We start from the raw sequence: 19958 nt of genomic DNA on the forward strand, positions 1-19958 counted from the left end.
TAATTGGCGAGGAACAGCGTTTCACGTGGTGATTCGTTTGGTGACGGGTATGGCGGATGGATGGAACGGGTTTGATCGAAACAGAAGAGAAAGAGAAAGAGAAGAGAGAGAGAGAGAGAGAGAGAGAGAGAGAGAGAGAGAGAGGAAGACAGAGAAATTAAATGAAGGAATGGAAGAAAAATAAAAAATAAATTGCAGTGAGTGACCTTGTCTATTTTCTATCGATAGTTCGAGTCTATATTATTGTTATTACTGTATTCACCTATCGTCCGTAAGAATGAGTACCATTCACATCGGATCTATGCGTAAAACTTTGCTGCATTGCTATTGCATTTATGTTTTAATTGTTTCGCGGGACATCCTCGCTGGCTCTGATTAATTCGCTATCGGAGAGTCGATCGATAAATTCGCCGCCACATGGCAGTCCTATCGATACATCCACGATTCGTCGTCTGCGCAAACTAGTCTCATGGATCGCCGGATCGAACGCGCTTTTACATCTGCGCCCCTTCGCGAACGTATACGTGTTGCGATTCAGTATCATGGTAGTACGGATGCAGTATCGTGTCGACGTGTCCCCTGAGACCCGCAAAGCGAACTTCTTGTACGTGCGAGAAAACATTTTGTACAGTCGTGTGTGTTAAGTTAGCTCTAGCGTTGTGAGACAGGGGATGGAAACGGTGGTGAGAGGGCTAGGGTAAACGAACCACGCAATCTAAAGGATCATCGTGAGGCTATGATATAAGTGTCTGATCTACGCTGAGGGCGTCCGTGAGACGCCGTTTTCAATGGTGCAGGTGATTGTCTTTGGGTTTCGATTTGCGGGTTGATCAGCGGCTCTTGAACAATTCCACGTGTACGATGCATGCTCGTAATGGTATGTAATGTTATGTATGTGTGAACGAAAACGACTAGAGAGAAACTAAAAGAGACTTCGTCGAGTAGTAGCTATAGTAACGAAACGGAAATTATCATGTGAATCTATATGATGTATGTATATATATTTATATATAATATATATGCTAAGAATCGTGGAACGGGTATCGGTCGCGAACTGCCTTCTCTCCTCATCGATCGCTCGTACGTGTACGAAATTACTATTGCGGTTAACACATGGGTAAAAAGTACAAACTGTAGACAGACGAACGGACAGACAGACAAACAGACGTGGATCGGAGGCATGTAATACTTAGGCTTACAATACTGTAATGGATAACATTATACACGCAATTTCTCATTTCCGCCGTTCCCTTCGATATTCCATGGCTGATCGCGGTGTCATCGGTTTCCACCTTGGTTTTAGCAGCGTTATGGATCAAGGACGATGAACCATCAATGAACGATGAAAACGTGTCAGTCAATTCGAGCAGCCTTCGGAATACGTATCCTCTTTATTATCTACGATTCGGAATCGGGGGCATACGCTTTCTCGCATTCTCGCTCTACCATTCACTTTCACGCACTCTCTCGCTCTGCCTTATGCAATACCTAATATTCTCTCCGCATATTCGTATTTACAATAATTCGTTACTCTAATCGCCGTCAGGTCGAAACTGTTTCCCGGTGGCCAAAACGCGAGGCGATCGACTCGCTCTCTCTCGTTGTTGTCTCTTCCTTTCGCGTACGAACGCTCCCCCGGCCACTGGGCGCGCGTTTCAACGCGCGCGGAAAACAATTACGCGCGCCTCGTGTAAGCTCCGTTCACAGTGACGATCACGGGTCCGTTGACAAGTCCAAGTTTACGGTTACATTGCTGTCCATCGATCGATCGTGTCGAACGTGATGCGTCGACGCGAGAGAATCTGTTGTGTCCGGTGCGTGTGTACCGCGAAACGATAATTTTGCGTACCATCGAGAACGAATACGCGCGTAACGCTTAGTGGCAGTGCTGCGCGTTTACGTTCGCATCGAGATCGTTGATCGAAAACGGGATCGGCCGCGTATTTGTCCCGCGCAACCCCCGATTCTCGATTCGCTCAAAGCTGGCAAAGTCAGTGGCGCGTGCACCCGCGTGAAATGCACCGCGCGATTTAATCGATTTCCATGACTATGGCGAAATAGCGTGTGTACGACAGAAACCTGGACCCGTGCTCGCGATCGCGCGTAACATCGGCTTACGATTACGTGGAGAAACAACGCGTACAGGTGTCTATATACGTGAACGGGCGTTCGCGAAGAAAATCGGCAACGATCGCGATTCGGTGAACGGAGCTCGAACGTGTTGCGAGGATGGCAGTTGGCAGATGGCAGTACATGTGTGTATTCGGTGTACGCGACAGATCAGAGCGGGGATCGCGGAGATCGTTACCACTGTGCATGTATACGTGTAATCTCGTACGTTTTACAAATAAACGCGACCTGCGTGCGCGTATCGAAACGAAGTCTGCGTGGCGGTGTACAATAAATTACAAATTATAGAAAAAAAAAAAGAAAGAAACGTCGAAAAGGAAGTGGTGGTAGGGACAACTGAAGGGACCAATGCGATAGGTACGAGGGACGACGATACAAACGAAATCGACGATCGCACGGTCGACTGATTGTCGCGCGAGCGCGCATTCAAGCGCCCACTTTCGACACCTTCGAACGGTACAACGCGCGGGGGAAACTAAAGGAAAAAAACAAAAAAAAAAAAAAGAAAAAAAAATGGAGAAAAGAAAAAGAAGAGTACAACAAACGGCGGATCCGATGATGACAGGGGGTGGTGGATTCATCGTTTTGCTCGCGTCGTGTCGTTTTTTTCTTTCCGTTACCCCGCCAAACACGCAATTTATTCGCTATTAAATTTGATATTTTTTTTTTACTAGTAAATATAGAATATCGAGTGTGATTATTCGTAGCGTAATGATAGCGGATAATAAATATAATACAGATTTATAGATAGAGTTCCGGTATGATACAATATTATACAACTCATTCATCTCTTCGCGTCTGTCGCACCGCGATCAATCTTTTACCCTTTCACGCACGTTACCCAGCATACTTTCGTTCGCTCGCCCGTTCTTTGGCCCGCGACGAACTCGATCGGGGCGAGGAGTCTCGGATCCCTTCGTCGGCGACGCCTCTTCGCGCGAAAGTGTCACGGTTGCGAGAACCGCGGCCGGAACTTACGAAAGTTCGTCGCCACCATTTAAGACAGTTTTGCGACACTCGGGGTTATCCGACGGGCGTATTCCTCCTGCGTTCATGGTCGTGCATAGACGCCATCTCGCAACGCAGCCACGCACACGTAACATTCTATCTCGCACTCGGCCATTCTTCAATCACGCTGTGTTTCTTCGCACTCTTCCGTGTGTCATATATAAGATTTTACCTAGTATACGGCACTCTCTTAAATCCCCTTGCCCCGAGGCAAGAGCCACTTGTACATATTCATTAGGAATTTATTTACACGCGTGCTAATTATCCTGCTCGCGAGCCCCTAACGCGGCTCGAACGATCCTCCGCCAGGACGCTGCCCTTCGATGAATTCTCGACTCGATCGTCGCAGCTGACCGCCATTAATCGTTGAATACGAGTCGATCGTAACCGATCGTGACCAGTATCGGACGCGATCCTCGGTGAAACAAGGGAGGAAAACGAATGGCGAGTACGCGATACACGTTAAATAAAAATGGCAAGTTCATTTAAATCAAACTACTGAATTTGTTCTCAACGTAAACGTTCGACTCGACACGATCATCGCGCGATTATTAAATAGAAAAGTTGACAAAGGACACGCGACAAAGGACCGTTCGTTGATCAACGTCGTGGTTTAATCGCGCAACGCAATCGAAGCTTTCGCACGCGAGCTTGTGCACGTGATATTCAAGAGAAATAATTATTCTCGATCTTCTCTAACGGACGTATATTTTCATTGTGTACCGCGTGCCTCGCTGGAGGATAGTTAGCACGCTGTTTCCACGACATCATTCTTTTTCACCTCGTATTTCGAATAAATACCTAGAATTAGCGTAATGATAAGAAGGACAACCAATACGACTACCATTTATAGTAGTGATAATAGTGGGCATACTATAATAGTGTCTAGTAGTAGCGTTTCTCCTCGTTACGTCTTACTTCGTCTTTGTAATCTTACTACCTACGTCTTCGTTCTTCGATTTCGAATAGTTTCAATATGGCGTTGCTGCTCGTGTGTCGTGCGTCTCTCTTCTCTCGACGTGTTTTACGTTTCCCTTTTCTCATTTTTTCTGTTTTCATTTTGTCAGCTCTTCGCTCTTCTCAACACTTCTGCATCATCTTTCGTTTCCGCTCAATTGTTTTTTTTTTATATTTTTTTTTTTAGTTTTCACCGTTGTTATTCCGTTTTTGTCTTTCATTCTTCCCATCCCGATTGAAATTTCTCGTTCTCTTTCTCTCTCGAGGCAGTCCGACCATAAATCGTGCGCGTTTTATTTTAGTTTTTTTTTTCTTTCTCACGATCGAGGGGCGGCCGCGTACGCGTGCCTCAAGAAATTAATTAAACGTAGGATAATCACAGAAAAAGGGGTTTCGACGTATGGGATATACGTTCTCGTCGTTAGCGTTGTCGCTTCACCGTAATAATTGCGGCAGGATCGCGCTGATCAACAAGCTTCCCGTCAGCACCACCACCAGCCGGCTGTACCGATCTTGAACCAGGCTTGAACCCGCCCCTTTGTAGCTCAGCTCTTCGTTCTTCACCACTTCGTTCGGGTGGTCCGAATATTCCTCTGTTGGCACAGAAAACATTCGTTATTTCTAGACGATAATTGTTGCAACGATTAAATCTTGGATGTAAGAAAAGGGGTAATCATCGACGACTTAATTGGCTATCAAGATTAGTCTGATAACCAGGAAGTTTAACTACCTACGATCGCAAGTTTGATTATTTTATATCTATCAATTTTTTAGCGACTGTATCGCTAAAAAATAAACAATACAGGAAACGCCTATAAAGAAATTAGTAGACCAAGACTGTTTCCCCAATAATGATTTATAACCAATGATCTCGCGTATTTCGAGTTTCTATTTGTTGGTTCACAGTTAGAAATCTTTCGAACTTCCGGCCGGCTGCCTTATTGGATTTAGTTTCGTTTCTATCTGCTTATTGCTACGTTCCTAAAAACAATCGTGTTATTTTTAATAATCAGGAAAGAGGATCGAGAGCATCCCAGCGCGTTTCTCCTATTCGGACGCGTTACGAAACTTCCAGGAGTCTCGCAGAAAAAGTTGCTTCATTACGGAACCTGGCGAACGCCGCGATATTGGAGCGGAAGCCCTCAACTTCCATCCAGATCCAGGTTGATAGCCGAGTAGTTCGCCGTGAACTTTCCTCTGTGCTCGAAACGAAACGCGTCGCCGAGTCGCAACAGGACGTATCTGTATCGTTCGCCAATGAACGACAATGTAAATTTCGGTGATACGCGCCGGCGGGATTTCGGGCGACGAGTTCGATACCATCGAGAAATACGAATCGTTATTACGAACGAAGGCGGAGAACGGTCCGCCTCGAATAATTTCAAATCGACACCTCCGGAACACGAATTCCTTGTCGCGCCTCGAACGCCGCCTGGCTATCGGCGAAATGCAAATGCGCGCGTATTCGCCTCGCATTTTCAAGTCAAATTATCGTAGGTGGAAACTAAATTGCGGATATTTATGCATATCGTGAAACATTTCAATATGCAAAAGTGTTTAGAGCTGCACAGATACTTATGGACAGTGTCGTGCGCGCTCAGATAAGTGTCGAACGCACCGAGTAGTTCAGGATACCTAACCACCGGCATTTTTTTTTTTTTTTTTAACTACATTCTAACGTTCAGAGGATGAAATAAATTTTCACTCGAGCTCCATTTTCGTTAACCTACGTACGAATTTGCATAAACACCCAGCAGTCGAACGATGACAGAAAAAGGGCGAAACATCGGCGAACAGATGGCCGTCGAGAAACATAGTCGATTCGAATACACCGCGTTTGATTGTTCTCCATCTGGCGCGCGTATCAAGCCCGAAAGGTGTCCCCTGATCCGTCGAACGTTTTCCTATTTGAAATTCACCGAGTAATGTCTTCCGTTCGCCGCGATAATCGATCTGCTAAATGGCCACCCTTCTCATTCTACTTAAAAGTGGGCGGTGGACGTAGATCGTCCGTCCTAAGCGTAAAAGAAAGATCGCGTTTCGGAGCCGGACGATGCGATCGTGCGCGAGGCGTGTCGCCTCGAAAGTTTCACGTGCGGCCGGCCCGACGCGGGCTTTAATAATCACTCTTTTCGATATAATTTATACGGGACATCGGGCGGCCCGTAATAAGTAGAACGAGGCAAAGACGACCGGGCACGATATAATTTTAAACCTCATTAAAATTTATTTGCTCGTTATTTACTTTATCCGACTTAATGCGACCGAACGATAAGGCCGAATGAATTACGTAAAATGATTGTTTGGCACGCAATGGACCGTCGCGTTCCGCTGCATAACGGTAATTTAATGACCGTACCATGTCGGCGAGGCTTCTCTATCGGTTTTGCATTCGCGTCTAAGCCGTCGCGTTTGAAAAAGGTACGATCCCGTGTGACCGTGGCCTCGCGAGCGCGTTTCCTCTTCTCGAAAAGGGAGAAATACCAATTACACTAATTCTTTCGTACCGCAGCGAAACGATCCGCGCAACGATAACGAGCACTAAAGTCATCGAGGACCCAGTGGTTTATCTTAATTTTATGCAACAGTAATTCCGATACAAAGTGATAATTATCAGTCGAGTAAAAAGTCAGGGACGATTAAGGGGACGATACCTTAACCGAGCTACGCGAGCTGAGCTAGGCCGTCCAGAGGAATCCAACGATCGCGAGACACTTTTCATATCTGCGTCGTTCATTCGACTCGAATTTCCCCGGGTACACTTTCTCGTAATTAAGCTAGACGATGATGGACACCTCGGATATAATCTAATTCGCGTCGACTAATGAGGAATGCCTTTCTCCGGGACGATTAATTCGAGCAGTGGAAACAACGAGTGGGAAAACGCGAGACAATCATTGGCTATAGAACAGTCGCTCGACAACGAGTGTTAGGCATGTATAAATAGACACTTGGTGGGGCGATCTAATTCGCGACGGCCGACAAACAAGACCCGTCCCACCGGCGATTAATTTCGATCACGGAAATTTCCCGTGGCGAAAACAAAACCGGCGGGAAAAGGACGAAATCGACGTAAAAGTAGACGTCCGAGGAGAGATAGGGAGTGAAATAAAGAGAAAGAAAAAGAGAAGGGAAAAAAAGGAAAGAAAGGGATGCAAGAATCATTGGCCGAGATAATGGTCGCGAGGAGCATCGAGAAACTCGTTTCGCGGCAAAGAGAGCAGGTGGCAAGAGAGAGGCGATGGGGCGGTGTGTTGTATACGTACTGTTCGTCTTCTTCTGGTTGTTCGAGGTCTTGGGCGGCGTGGAGGACGGCGGTCCATTGTGAATCGGAGGCTGTTGCGGGTAGATGTCCAGAGGGGGCCGGGTCGGCGCCGCCGTGGCCGGTGGACGCTGATGAATGCTGCCCCCTGGGTAGGATGGCGCTCCAGGCTGGATGACGCTCGGGGGTGGCAGACCAGCGGCTCCTCCACCCAAAACTGCGGTGCTGGTCGAGCTGCTGCTTGGCACGGTGCTGCTGGTCACGGCAACGGCTATAAAAGACATAAGGCCGACATTAACATTTTCTCGTCCTGCGTGGTTCTTACGTTACCGCGTCGCGGCTTTTTCCATCCGGCCGCGACCGCTTTTTCGTTACCGCCGCGAGAGCTAGAGGTACGACTACCGCGCGGCTATTGAATTCTAGCGTGTAATCTCTAGCCGCGATTTTTCCACCCCGTCCGCGCGCAATTTTCAGCCTGTCTCGATTACTGTTGTTACGCGCGGAACATCGCGCGGTTCGCCGGCCGTTTTCCACCCGGATGATTTAGGATAACGCCGCGGCGGGCACCGCGTTTCGATTTTAACTCGCTGCCGCGGTCGATTCGCGGCCCCCGCGTAATTTTCACCGGGAGAACCGCGGGAGGATCGTGTCGCGACGATTGCTCGTAAACGGGGACGAGCGTCCGGTGAATCGGCCGCCGATTTCAATCGCCTATGCGTCCGTGTAGAACCGCGGGCGTGTGCTGGTTGGTTGTTGGGTATTTTAAAACGGCTACCGAATCGGAATATAGTTGCGGTTATGATTGCGACCGTTAAATTTTATTTAATCGTTCCGCCGATCATACGCCCGTGACGGCCGTACGTAATAATAGAATTGTGCGTACTAACCGTTACAGTTATAACCGTAAATGCGGCGTCGTAAAAACTTGATAGGAGGCATTCGTCGTACTCGCGGGGATGGGGGCAAAAACCGATGGAAACGCGAATTTCCGCGTGACACTCGCGTAAAACGTTTAAAACAGCTGCATTTTGTTTCGCGAGTGTTAGTAAGTTGAAATTTATTTCACGGTTCGGGTTTATTTATCTGCGATCAAAGTTCGGCTTTTAAAACCTATCAACTCTTGATAGTAAAACGGAAGAGAAAGGGAAAGCGTGTTAACTCATTGACGATAAACTTTGTTACAGCGATAGGAACCATCGCTCCGAGGCTACGTTGCTTTTAAGGTTCACCAAAGCAACGAATCACCGAGTTCTTCTTAATAGGAAAATGGCTATTGTAATTGTTTGGCTCTGCCAGTAAAACGAATGTCTGACAGTGTCACGGGGTTAACCACGAGGAACGACAAACATTTCCGAACGAAACTCACGAGCAGGAGGCGAACGAACTACGCGAAATAAAGTCGAAGATTAGTTTCGCATTTTCGCCGGCTAATTGCCGACGTAAACGTCTTTGCGCCGCATACCTTGGCCGCGGCGCGACCAAGAAGAAGTGGTAGCTCGTCTGAAATTTTCCGCGAGATTAACATTTCTCGCGGTTCGTGGCCGGTGATAGCGATCGTGGCGCACGGGTACACGAGCTGGCTCGCGTTTCTGGCCCCGCGATGTACAAGACCGAGGGATTTCGAGGCCGCGGCGCAGTCCCGTGGAATCTCGGATGCGAACCCGTGCACGCAGGGAGAGTAACGGTGAGAAGGAGGGACAGAGAGAGAGGAAGAAAGAGTTCAGAGTTCTTGGCCAGCGAAATAGCTAGTCATTACGGGGCATGAATCGTCTCTGGCGAGTGTTGGGCCGCGGTGGCAGCGGGCAGAAAAGGAGGCGGAGGAGGTGTCGGGGGAGGCGGTTGAAACGAATTAGGGAGAGCGGAGCGAGACCGGGCCTAGAATGAAATAGTGGAATTTATTGTGCTCTGGGACAGCGTTGGTCCCCTAACCGCAACAAATGGTGCACGAGTAAGAATTATAATTGATAGGGATTATTTAAGAGGGGAGGAGTAGAGCCAAGCCGCCAGGCCGCTGGTACCAGGCGAGAAACAGAAAGAAGAGAGGGAGAGGGATGGTCTGTTATTCCACTGGGGAAGATCAAGGAATCGGCGTAGACCGTCTGTCGTTAAGAGAGACCTTCCTTTTTCCAACTGATTAGGGGATAATGAATTTATGACGCGGCTCTTCTTCGATTCATTTCATCCCCGTGTTGCGCTTGAACGGAGAGCGGTCACCTGCGCGGTGATGCGAAACCGTGAAGACTTTAAACGTGATTTACACGCGAAATGAAAAGGCGGCGCGGAGGACGTAGACAACGTCTATAATTTCGGATTATGATAATCGGTCCCATTACAATAAGGGCCGTACACGCGAAATGACTCCTTGCGGTAGAGACGGAGTCCTTTTTGTCCGTGGCGACGATTTAAGAATGGGTCCCCAACGTGGAAAGTTTAGGGACGGCCGTAAACAGAGGGCCGTAGCGTGAACGCTCCTCCTTTTTTCACCCTTTCTGTTTCCTCTCACCCTAGGTTCTTTTCCGCGCGAGAGGTAACCGGAAATTTAACATTCATTTAAAGACAAATACACCCGCCGTTATTTGTATTTACGAACGAATCGACTCTGTAGGGCGATGTACGGTACCCCGTTCGCCAAATACGGTCGGATTGATTTTAAACGCCGTACGTAAGTCGAAAGGTACGAGTACTCACAGTTGTTGCGCGACGTTGATGACGACGACGAGGAGTCAGCGTCGTTGCCGCAGCACACCTTGAAGACCACCTTCATGTTGTTACTGGTGCACCGTCCACCGATGCGTTTGTGGAGGTCCTCCTTGGACGATGTGCTGATGAAGTAGTAATCGCGGCCCGGCAGGAACTCTAGCCCTCCAGGCTGCGGTGTGAACGGCCTAAAGGTGATCGTGAAGTACATGGTCTTGTACGGTTTGTCGCAAACCGCTATCACCCGGGGACTCGGATTCGTTATCCGACATGTCTCGTACTCCTCCTTGGACACCTGTGTGACACACGGTGGCTATAAACCTCCGACACGAATCGATTTGCGACACTTCCCGTTTGCCACGTACGATTTCCCTCCTCGAACGTATTCACTGTATTTTTGCGGGCACACGCGTACGGCGATTGCTCGTGAACAATTACTAATCTTTGATTGACTACTGTGGAAGTCCTTCTTTTAGATTTTCTATTATGTAATACAAATGTAACACAAACAGGGGGAAAATAGAGAGAGAGAGAGAGAGAGAGAGATAGAAATAAGTAATTTTTAGTTCTCGATCGGGTCGTCCCCCCCAGACACGGTTGAAAGGGAGAAAATACCTATTGTTGAGTTCGAACGCTATCGAGACAATGCTAGGAGGGAAGGATATCGAGACAGTGATTAGATCTTCGCGGTGATTCGTGGTGCTTGCTGCTTTGGCGATCGAAATCTCCGATAAAAGCAGGGGAAGGTGAATTTTTCGTGATCCTAGCAACGATTTGATTTACGAGACTTCTTTCTGTTACTCGAATGATCTGCGTTCAATCGAACGGGTTTCGTTAAGTCGAGAATGATAACAATGACGTTCTGTTATGAATATTTTTAAATATGGGGTGGCGCGGCAGTCTGAGCAACCCCTCGATGGGCAAACGCGCTGTCAAAAGTTGGCTACGAAGCGGAAGTCGTTCTTGGGGGTCCGATACCAGCGAGTTAACGAACGAGTTTCGAGTAGCAACAGCTGTCTAAACAACACGGAACGCCCTTTGACAATTTTTTATTTCGCATAATGGGCGGACAGTCCCTGTAACTCGATTTATCTATCGTGCCAGCTATTCTGTACCAAGGAATACGTTCGAGCTCGTGACAAGCTTCTTTTTTTCATTAACGTTCGGAGCAAGATTCTTTGCATTACAACTCGATACGAAGCGCGTGCACTTACGTTGTAAATAATATACTTCTCCGCCTCCTCGTCATATGTTCCTGGCTGGTACACAGGACATATTATGTTCACTTGATCGTACTCGAACGCCGCGTTGTTCTTGTTCACGTCTATTATGTGGTCCGTGTTGTCTATTCGAAATCTGCAACAGAGAACATCGATCGTTACCAACTAGAATAATTTCAAACAACCTTAATCGTATGCATATTAACAGGATGTCGAATAAACGAGTGAACGGCGAACATTGAGCGTAGCTCGGAGCAACAATGCTCGGGGCTTCGAAAGAGTCATTTGTATTTCCGACGCTTTCGTCGGGGGCGCCGCTCGAAACGCATCACGTGAAAAATTAATAATTCCCAGATATCATCGGCGCGATTAAATATATTAACAGTCACGTTTCACTCAGCGATGTTTCCTTCGCCGCGGGATATCCGCCGGCTGGCATGGGGGCACAATAGTCGTTTCCGTGTCGTTTCCGCGTGTGTCGTACGCTCGGGAAACGGCGCTGTCCGTGAAAGCTACACGCGAAATTCCACCGCTACCGGAGGGCCAACGGGAGGAGTGTGTACGAAATTCCCCCGGGTCCGTCGGTAGCCAGGTCAAGAAAGGGAAGAAAAAAAGAAAGAGAGGACGCGGACTCGCCCTCGTAGGCACCCAATGTCAGATAGGCAGACGCCCATGGTGTCGGGACCCCACGTAAGTGTACGTACGAGCCTCTGCGCGTACGTGTCTGCACGCACACGCTGACAAAGTTTGTATTATGTAGCAGGGCTCGCTGGATACTCGGTGAGGATGGAACGAAAGGTCGGCGAATGAGTAGAAAGGGAAGGATGAAGAAGAAGATGAAGAAGACGGAGAAGAACGGGCAGAAGAAGCCGAAGAAGAAGAAGAAGAAGAAGTTGGAGAAGGTGGAGGACGGTTCCTATATAACCGGTTCTTTCCAACGACGCTCACACACGCCGGTACACACGTCTCCTCTACTCCACGGTGCACAGTAAAGTCTCCTGCTGTTCACACCGCCCTATTTCGGGTCTACGAATCGCCGCGCGAACTATTTTCTTGCCTCCTCGCGGACGCTCCACTTGTTCCGTTCCCGTATTTATTTTCTTTTGCCCCGGCCACGGTGTTCTACGTACGCACGGTACGCGGCCACGAGTATATTTGTTCTGTGTTACATAAATTAGGCGCGGGCGTCTGTGATGCGCGCGTCCACGCGGGAATGTTAAGGCAGAGCTGAAATACGGTCCCGCTCTGCTATCTTAGCGGCCAATCGGCCGTGTCGTTCCTTTTCGCGATGCTTGATTTAATTTTACCACGTTACTACTCTCTGTTTCACGTAAGCGCCCTTCCCGCGCTAACATCGGAGTCTGTATAGCGTTCCCGAGAGTCGGTACACACTCCAGACATAATAGAACGCGATAGCGGGAACATTATTGCAGTTAAACATGTGGGTGGACTCTCTTCCCCTGAATACTTCTACTTTCTCTTTAATTAATCAATGGTAATTAAATACTGTCTGAACCTTCCACCGAAGTCGTCTAGTCATACGTCTCTGTCTCGTGACCGAAGTACACGTATCGCTTCGGCACAACAATGGAGTCGCACCAGCGAAATCGAAAGCAAAGTAAACAGTGTAAATTACCATTCAATCAAATGTTCACGTTGTTCTCAGGTTTGTCGAATCAATTGCATTGTACGAGTGAAACGAGCCGCGAATTTTCACCTCCGGATCTCCGCTCTCTGAAAGTCTATCGTACTATATTAAAAGACACGCGATTTAAGATCCTAGCCCGCCTACGTACATTTCAAGCACTTTGAATTCTGACACCTGCGGACCTACTACCCCCTCGAGTCTAAAACTTTCCGCGTTCTTTCAACCCTATTTTGCTCTGACGAGTAATATACACGCGTGGCCACCCTCCCAAGGCATATGTCTCCAACGTAACGCTAAGAGGCTTTACAACCTCGACGGGACTGCAAGACGTGGCCGTTGGCCGTGGTACGTTGGTACGTGGAGCCGGTGGAGTTCTTCGTGGCGGTAAAACGCGGGCGTCGAAAACGCGACCCGACGTTTCGGAGCATTAACGGACAATCTCGTAAGTGGGCGTGTAAGGGCTCGAAAATTGGAAGGTAGGCCGGGCCTCGACCAAATTAACGTTTGGCGATAATATCCGCTCTCTCTCCTTGCCCCCATGTCGGTTCGTCGGCACGGTGTGTATACCCACCCTAAGCGCGCAACCAACGCCAACAACCTTCGGAGCGACAGGCACCAACGTGCGCGCGCGAGCACGCACGACCATCGTTGGGGAGCCCATAGAAAGAAGAGGAGAACGGCTCGTGTGCGTTACGCGTGGGTGTATAGGACATTTCAGTCGGTGCCCGGCCATTCACGAATTTATTAGACACCGTATACGTACGATCGTGGCCCGAATTACTCGCGATAAAAGCACGGCGTGGCCCCTTTTGGTATTTTCGAGCGGGCAGCTCGGTTTCCTCGCGGAGGTTGATGTACCATAGCCGTCATGTTACCCGGTCGTCGACGCGTTAATGGCGGCGATGCGCGGTGAATTGTGATATATAAATTTGCCAGAGTTTTCGTTTTGAAGGAGAAAAATATTCGCTTTTGTATCGCCCGTTTCTCTCCTTCCTTTTTCTTACCCGACAAGTTTCTCTGTTCCGTAAAAACGAACGAAGATAAGGGGAGCACGACGGGGAAGGAGAGAAATTTGAATAACCGTGATCTCTGAAATCCCGTCACTGTAATTTGTTCGCGTATCTTTCTCTCTCTCTCTCTTCCTCTCGTCAGTGATTGTGTAATTCCGTAAAAGATTTTTCGTATGAACGTTGATCTCAGATATTTTACTTTTTTTATTCCTGTTTTTAATTCTTCAGTTGAGGATAATAAAATGCAAATTCGAATGATTTGGTATGACGTTGCACGGAATGGGAGACGTTGAGCTGCTCTTCAGGTATTCGTTTAGCTATCACTCGTCCTACATTTTATATCCGTACACCACGTATCGTGACGAACATAAATAGTACGAGCAAATGCTATGCGTTTCTCGAAGAAAAAGATGCCAATTCTAAGCGAGATATCGATATCGTATTCGAGAAGTCTAACAGCGAACCAAGGCCAAGTTCCTCGCGAGCGATTAACAAACCTCGTCCCTGTAAAAACACGCAACGGCATGGGTAACAATGTACAGCCATTGCGACGCGCAACACACATTGCGCTGCTCTATTTGTTATTTTAATCCTGGATCGAATTATGCCCGACGAAAGACTGTTATTGCATGTTACGGTACTTAGAACGCGATCCTTTTAAACTCGCGGACCGAGCGTCTTTGCTACTCTTTGCCTGGTGGAACGAGCATAAAGGCTGTCTTGTATTACGCCGACGTGTGTTATTGGTAGCCTCGATGTGTGATTTAAAGGTTTCCCCGGCGGGAACGGTGTCATTTGCATATACCTACGTATTCGTAGGATCTCTGAGGACCCTCGTATTAATGCGATACGTTGACTCGGTTCTTAACAGTTCTTTTCTGGCCTTAGGTAAATACTCGGCATGAATATGTATGGGGTGCCTCCGAGTGACCCCTTCGAACCTGAAACCTGTGCGTCTGTGAATATCGAGGGCTTACTTAGAGGCAAGTTTTTCGTCTACACGATACAGACGATAACACCGTGTACGAGTCGTTTAAACGTCGTTATCGAGTCATCCTCGCTCTTTCCTCCGCATTCTCTATCGAGTGCTAATACCGATACACCTATTACCTTCGTTAATCGGCGATAAAATCGTACGCCTATCTCGTATACCATTTTTATTCGCAATCTGCGTTCCGTATCTTTATATCCGAGGACTTTATACCATAGACGGGACTAAGCCTGATTTTTAAGTCGTCGAAACACTTTCCAAATCTGAGGTATTTCTTTTACTTCCTTCTCGAGACGAATATTCCTTACGATAAAGTCCAGAGTACCAAAGTCTCGACAGGCTTTCCTCGGAAAGTTAAATTGCAATATTTTTTCGTTTTCGAGCAAGTATTCCGCAGCCCCCTCTCTATTCGCGCCCTTCGTTCGTAATTTCCGTATCGATCGCATAATAACCGTATCCGCGTATCCGTTGTTGCCGGTCTAGTCGATCGTGTCGGCGGTGTTAATTGCTCGGACGGCTAAACGGCAGTAAAATCCGCGAGCGTCGGCGAAATTATTCGAGGGCCAATAACTGTTCGGCATATCCTACCCCTTAACCGTCTTCATTAATTCCCACTACTGTCCGCTCGACACCAATCAACTACCAAATAAAACGCGCGCAAGGGTTCCCGCCTAATTGGAACAGCGAAAAAGTGGGCGTGTTCCGATCGAGGACCTCCATCGTTTCGGGACCCCTGGAAATTTCTCTCGACCGTTCGGCCAAGCCAATTTTATACGTCACCCCTTTCCTTCGATCGACACGGTTCGCTAAACATAGTCGGCGAACGTCATCGTCGATATTTCTTTCCGGCCTTGTCAAACCTCTTACAGATCGAGCTCCGTCGTCACTCTCCATCCTTCGCGCACGCAATCGTACCTTATTACAGGGAGGAAGGAGAAAAAAAAAAAAGAAGAAGGAAATATTAACCAGGGACTCTTAAAAGTTATTTCAACCACGTGAAATACGCAAGATTCTTGCGGCAGTAATTACCACCATTCCTCCGGGTTCACGGTACCGAGGAATTCCTGAATGGAGCGGCAGGAAGCAACGCAAACCGCGAGGAATCACGTCAGCTTGTAAACGGCACGCTCTTCTCGCGAGCGGAACCCCGAACCATCGATCTTCGACCTGCGTTTCTTCGCGTAAAGGGAGGGCACCGCGAACACGCGACATTCTCGCGAGAGCCAACGCGCGGAGGAACGAATTTCAAAGCGTTCAACCGCCGGTGCTTTCGTAGGAGACGGGACAAAGAGTCGGTGAGAAAGGGGAAACCGTGGTCGCGTGTGTTGGGACGAGAGACGGAGGGCGGGGCGGCGGTAGGAAAATCTGGAAACGCGCGTGAACAGGGAAGAAATGGGATGCGAGCGCGAAAGGACACGGGGAGAGAAAAAAAGGAAGAGGGACGAGAGAGGGACTGAGTAGAGAAACGGAGGCTTATGCACTAACTATAAGTGGGATATTCTGGCAGGAATATCAAAGCTGGCGACTGCGTCAAAGAGGGCGACCGGGGAGGGCAGAAAGGGGAAAGGGATGGAGATGGAGCGAGAGAGGGGTAACACAGGGGAGAAAGCAAAACGACCGCACTGATGGATCCTTGGACGTTACCGGCTTCGGGACCATCGTTTGACTCTTTCATTCATCATGTTCATTCCTTAGACAAGCATTGTGCCCGTATAATGCATATTTTTCCCCTCTTTTCTATTTCGCCGCAGACGGGGATCGCGGTGTGTAATGTCCGACTGGAATTAGTATTGAAAATTTACGGCGTGACTGAGGGACGGCTATGAATTATTTAAAAGAGCCAATGCTTCGTTAAAACGATTCTCGATTTCTTTCCCGCCGGCTCCTTTTCGCCTTTTTATTTTCCTCCTCATCGGTCGGGAGGGACCACTGAAAGGGTCCTCGACTCTGTTTCCGTAACTATGATAATTCGTGGATTGGTCACGGTAGCGTATCAGGACACCGCCGTGACTAAACGGCTTCATAGACATTCAGATTTGTATTGCGACACGTGAGATGAGTGGGACACGTGTCGAGACAAATTTCATCTCGGGTATTTGTTCTAGCGTCGGTGTGCTTCGTTCTTGACAGAAGAAAGTCTCGGATCTTCAAGCTTCAACGTGTACAGGATTGCTAAAACTGGCGGATGGTAATTTTTCTCGTGAATTCTTGGGAACGAGAGGACGTAATGGACTGCGGAGCACAGAGAGGCCATCGATCGCATTTTTCAGAAGATATTACATGCCGGTTCTTCTGTTTGCACCTGCTTGTCTCCGCGACATCAAGTGTACCCCATAATTGGTATCCCTCGGGTGATTTTATTTTTGCATCGCGGGCAAACACACACGCACTCCCGAGCCTTTGTTCTTTTGGAGCTGGCAACCCGCCGCCGGTCTTCGGTGTCGTGTTCAAAATCGACGTAAAACGGTCACGAGACTAAGGGCAGCGTTTATTGTCGTCGTTTTTACGAGCGTGGATTTAACGAGTCCGAATGAACACGAGTACTCCTAAACCGAGCTGATTTCCCCAATTCAGTCCCTGGTTGCTACTTCGAAATCATCGTTTAATGCCTTATAAAGCGTAGCCGCGTCTTCGTAGATTTAAAACAGTCCTCTTAAATCATCCTGGGCTTAACCGTTGCCGCGGACCAACGAATTCTTTTAAATAGTCTTTCTGGAGGAAAACTGAGATCCAGCAAAGAAATCAGAGGAAAGGGGGTCGTTTAAGGATTACGAGACAGAGATTAAACGCGCAATGCTTCAACATTTTAAACCTGACGCGCGGTTAAAACAGCGAGTAGATAAAGTTAACATATGTAGCCACTTAAAAAATGTTTACATACCGACGATATTGATTTAATAGAGATAGCTACCCTTTCGACATGTTTGCAATATAAGTACGTACAAGCGGCTCGAGCAAGATTGTTACTCGCAGAACGTTTCTACTCAACCCCTAGTGCGATCGTTGCGATTGCTGCGGAGTGCAGTCGGTACACAACGTTACAAACTCGAGAATTCACTCAGCGCAGAAGAATCCAAAATTAATAAGACGGCTTCCGAGTGTGTACGTCTCAGCCGGCGATGTAACCCATGTCAGGCAGTGAAACTATAAAAGCGACCGCCGTGTACACTCGATTCCGTCAATCTATTTCTAACACATGGGGGCGACAGGCATTTTTGCCGAAACCTGGTCCCGGTTCGGTGGCGCGGCGCGGGCCCCCTTGAACTTTTAAATTATTTATAAAAAGAGTACCGCAGGGTTGCATTCCCGTGGCCATCAGTACCGTGACGGATACCACGACCTCGTGCCGTATTTATAATAACTTCCTGCAAGATGGTCCAGCGCAGTCGGCCCATTTAATGCACGACATTAATGCGTTATGTAAAACCGTGCGGGGTGATACTCTCTCTTGTAGACGACGCGCGGTCCTCCACGGTCGGTCGTGGTCGTCGTCGTCGGCGGCGTCTTTTCGTCTCTCACTGCCATTAGGACTGTGCCGGCGTTATTATTAGTTAACTTCAAATATTTATCGTATTCTTCCTCCCGCGGCATCCGCCACGATATCCCAAGCGACTGATTTCGCCTCGTTTTCGATCTATTCTCGTAACCCGGATAATTGGCATCGCTTCCTGCTGTCACACTTCCTGCACTTTTCGCATTGTACTTTTTACGACGTTCGCTTTCATCTACTCCCGTCGTTCAGCGATATTTTCAGCGATTTTATTCGGAAACGACGAACAACTCGGTGCTAAAAGTGTTCTTAATTATGTATTCAGAGATGATGATGCTGATATATTGTGATACCAGAATTCAGAGATATCTTTTCGATTTGAAATTTACCTCGCAGTGATTCAAGAATATTCGCACGGATAATAGAAATTGAAACGAAAAGATATTACTGAGGGTTTCGTGCTCTTTAATTACTCTGTTCCACCTTGAGCTTTTCCGCGCCGCTGATAATTCGACGAATTTATGAGCGCGGAAAAAGCGGGACCAAGGAATGGCTCACGTGCAAGTGGAGCGCGGAAGAAGACGAAACGAAAGTTAACGAGGCGCCCGGGGTAATTTCTCCCTCGGGGCGAGATTCTGTCCCGACGCGAGTCTGCTCCGTAAAGGGCCGAATGATTGCGGATACGGGACCTGTTAGCGCCAATAATTTGTCTGGATTTCATCGTTGGTTCCTCCATTGAACCATTCTGGATCGAGTGTTTTGCCAAGAGATTTTCGCGCGGTCAGCCGATTCAGGCGCTCCTCGAGAGAACCGTGGACACCCGAGGGTTGGACATCCCGACCTTCGAAGGGAAAACGACGTGGATTGTCCTCTATTCTTTTCTTGAAAAATCCTGCGGACCCTTGAGGTTTGCGGTTGAAACGTGCGGTTTTCATTTACCGGAACGATCGAATCTACGGTCGATTTCGTCTGGCTCGAGGCTTAAATCCACCCGAAATTTCCGTGTGGGATGGAGGCTTCTTTTTTTGCCAGTTGTTGCTTTGAGATTACTTGGACTAAGAAACTAATTTTTCATCGTTTAGAACGATGGATCTTCCATTTGTTCCAAAAGCTCGCTAATTTAAGTGGTCGAAGTCGTATCGGTTATTACAGTAAATAGGGGATGATGCGTCTACGAATTTATTTTCACCTAACAAGCTCAAAAAAAAAAAAAAAAAGAAATGATTTCAATGTCGTGAAGAGAAGGGTTGCTCATATCGCGTGGAGGTGTTAGAATGGATTCGATAGACCCGCTTGTATTTCGATCAGACACGTCACGGAGTTCAAAGGAGCGGCAGCACGAAGAATTAAAAAGCCCAGCTAAAATACAGCTCCATCAATCGGCTGGTCGTTAAAACATCGGCGATGTTTCGCGAAGATAAATCTCTGAGGAAAAATATACCGCAAGCTTTATGAATTCAAAAGAGGGGACAAAGTGATTATCGTCGACGAGAGCATTTAGGAAATTTACGACGTTCCCCGGCTCTCGAAGACGTCACAGAGGAT

General features: G+C 47.9%; 1 protein-coding gene across 1 annotated transcript in view; it reads right to left on the minus strand.

Moving 5' to 3' along the window:
* Positions 1–4412: 4412 nt before the first annotated feature.
* Ephrin (ephrin) overlaps positions 4413–19958 on the minus strand; it is a 47605-nt gene continuing 32059 nt past the window's right edge. Inside the window, exons 2-5 of the mRNA XM_076904617.1 lie at positions 11269–11410; positions 10046–10349; positions 7362–7628; positions 4413–4688 (exon numbers count right to left, since the gene is read on the minus strand). Coding sequence (XP_076760732.1) covers positions 4531–4688; positions 7362–7628; positions 10046–10349; positions 11269–11410 — 871 coding nt within the window. The 3' untranslated portion in view covers positions 4413–4530. The remainder of the gene's footprint in view (positions 4689–7361; positions 7629–10045; positions 10350–11268; positions 11411–19958) is intronic.

This window comes from Xylocopa sonorina, chromosome 11 (genome assembly GCF_050948175.1).
Source record: "Xylocopa sonorina isolate GNS202 chromosome 11, iyXylSono1_principal, whole genome shotgun sequence".
Lineage (NCBI taxonomy): Eukaryota > Metazoa > Arthropoda > Insecta > Hymenoptera > Apidae > Xylocopa > Xylocopa sonorina.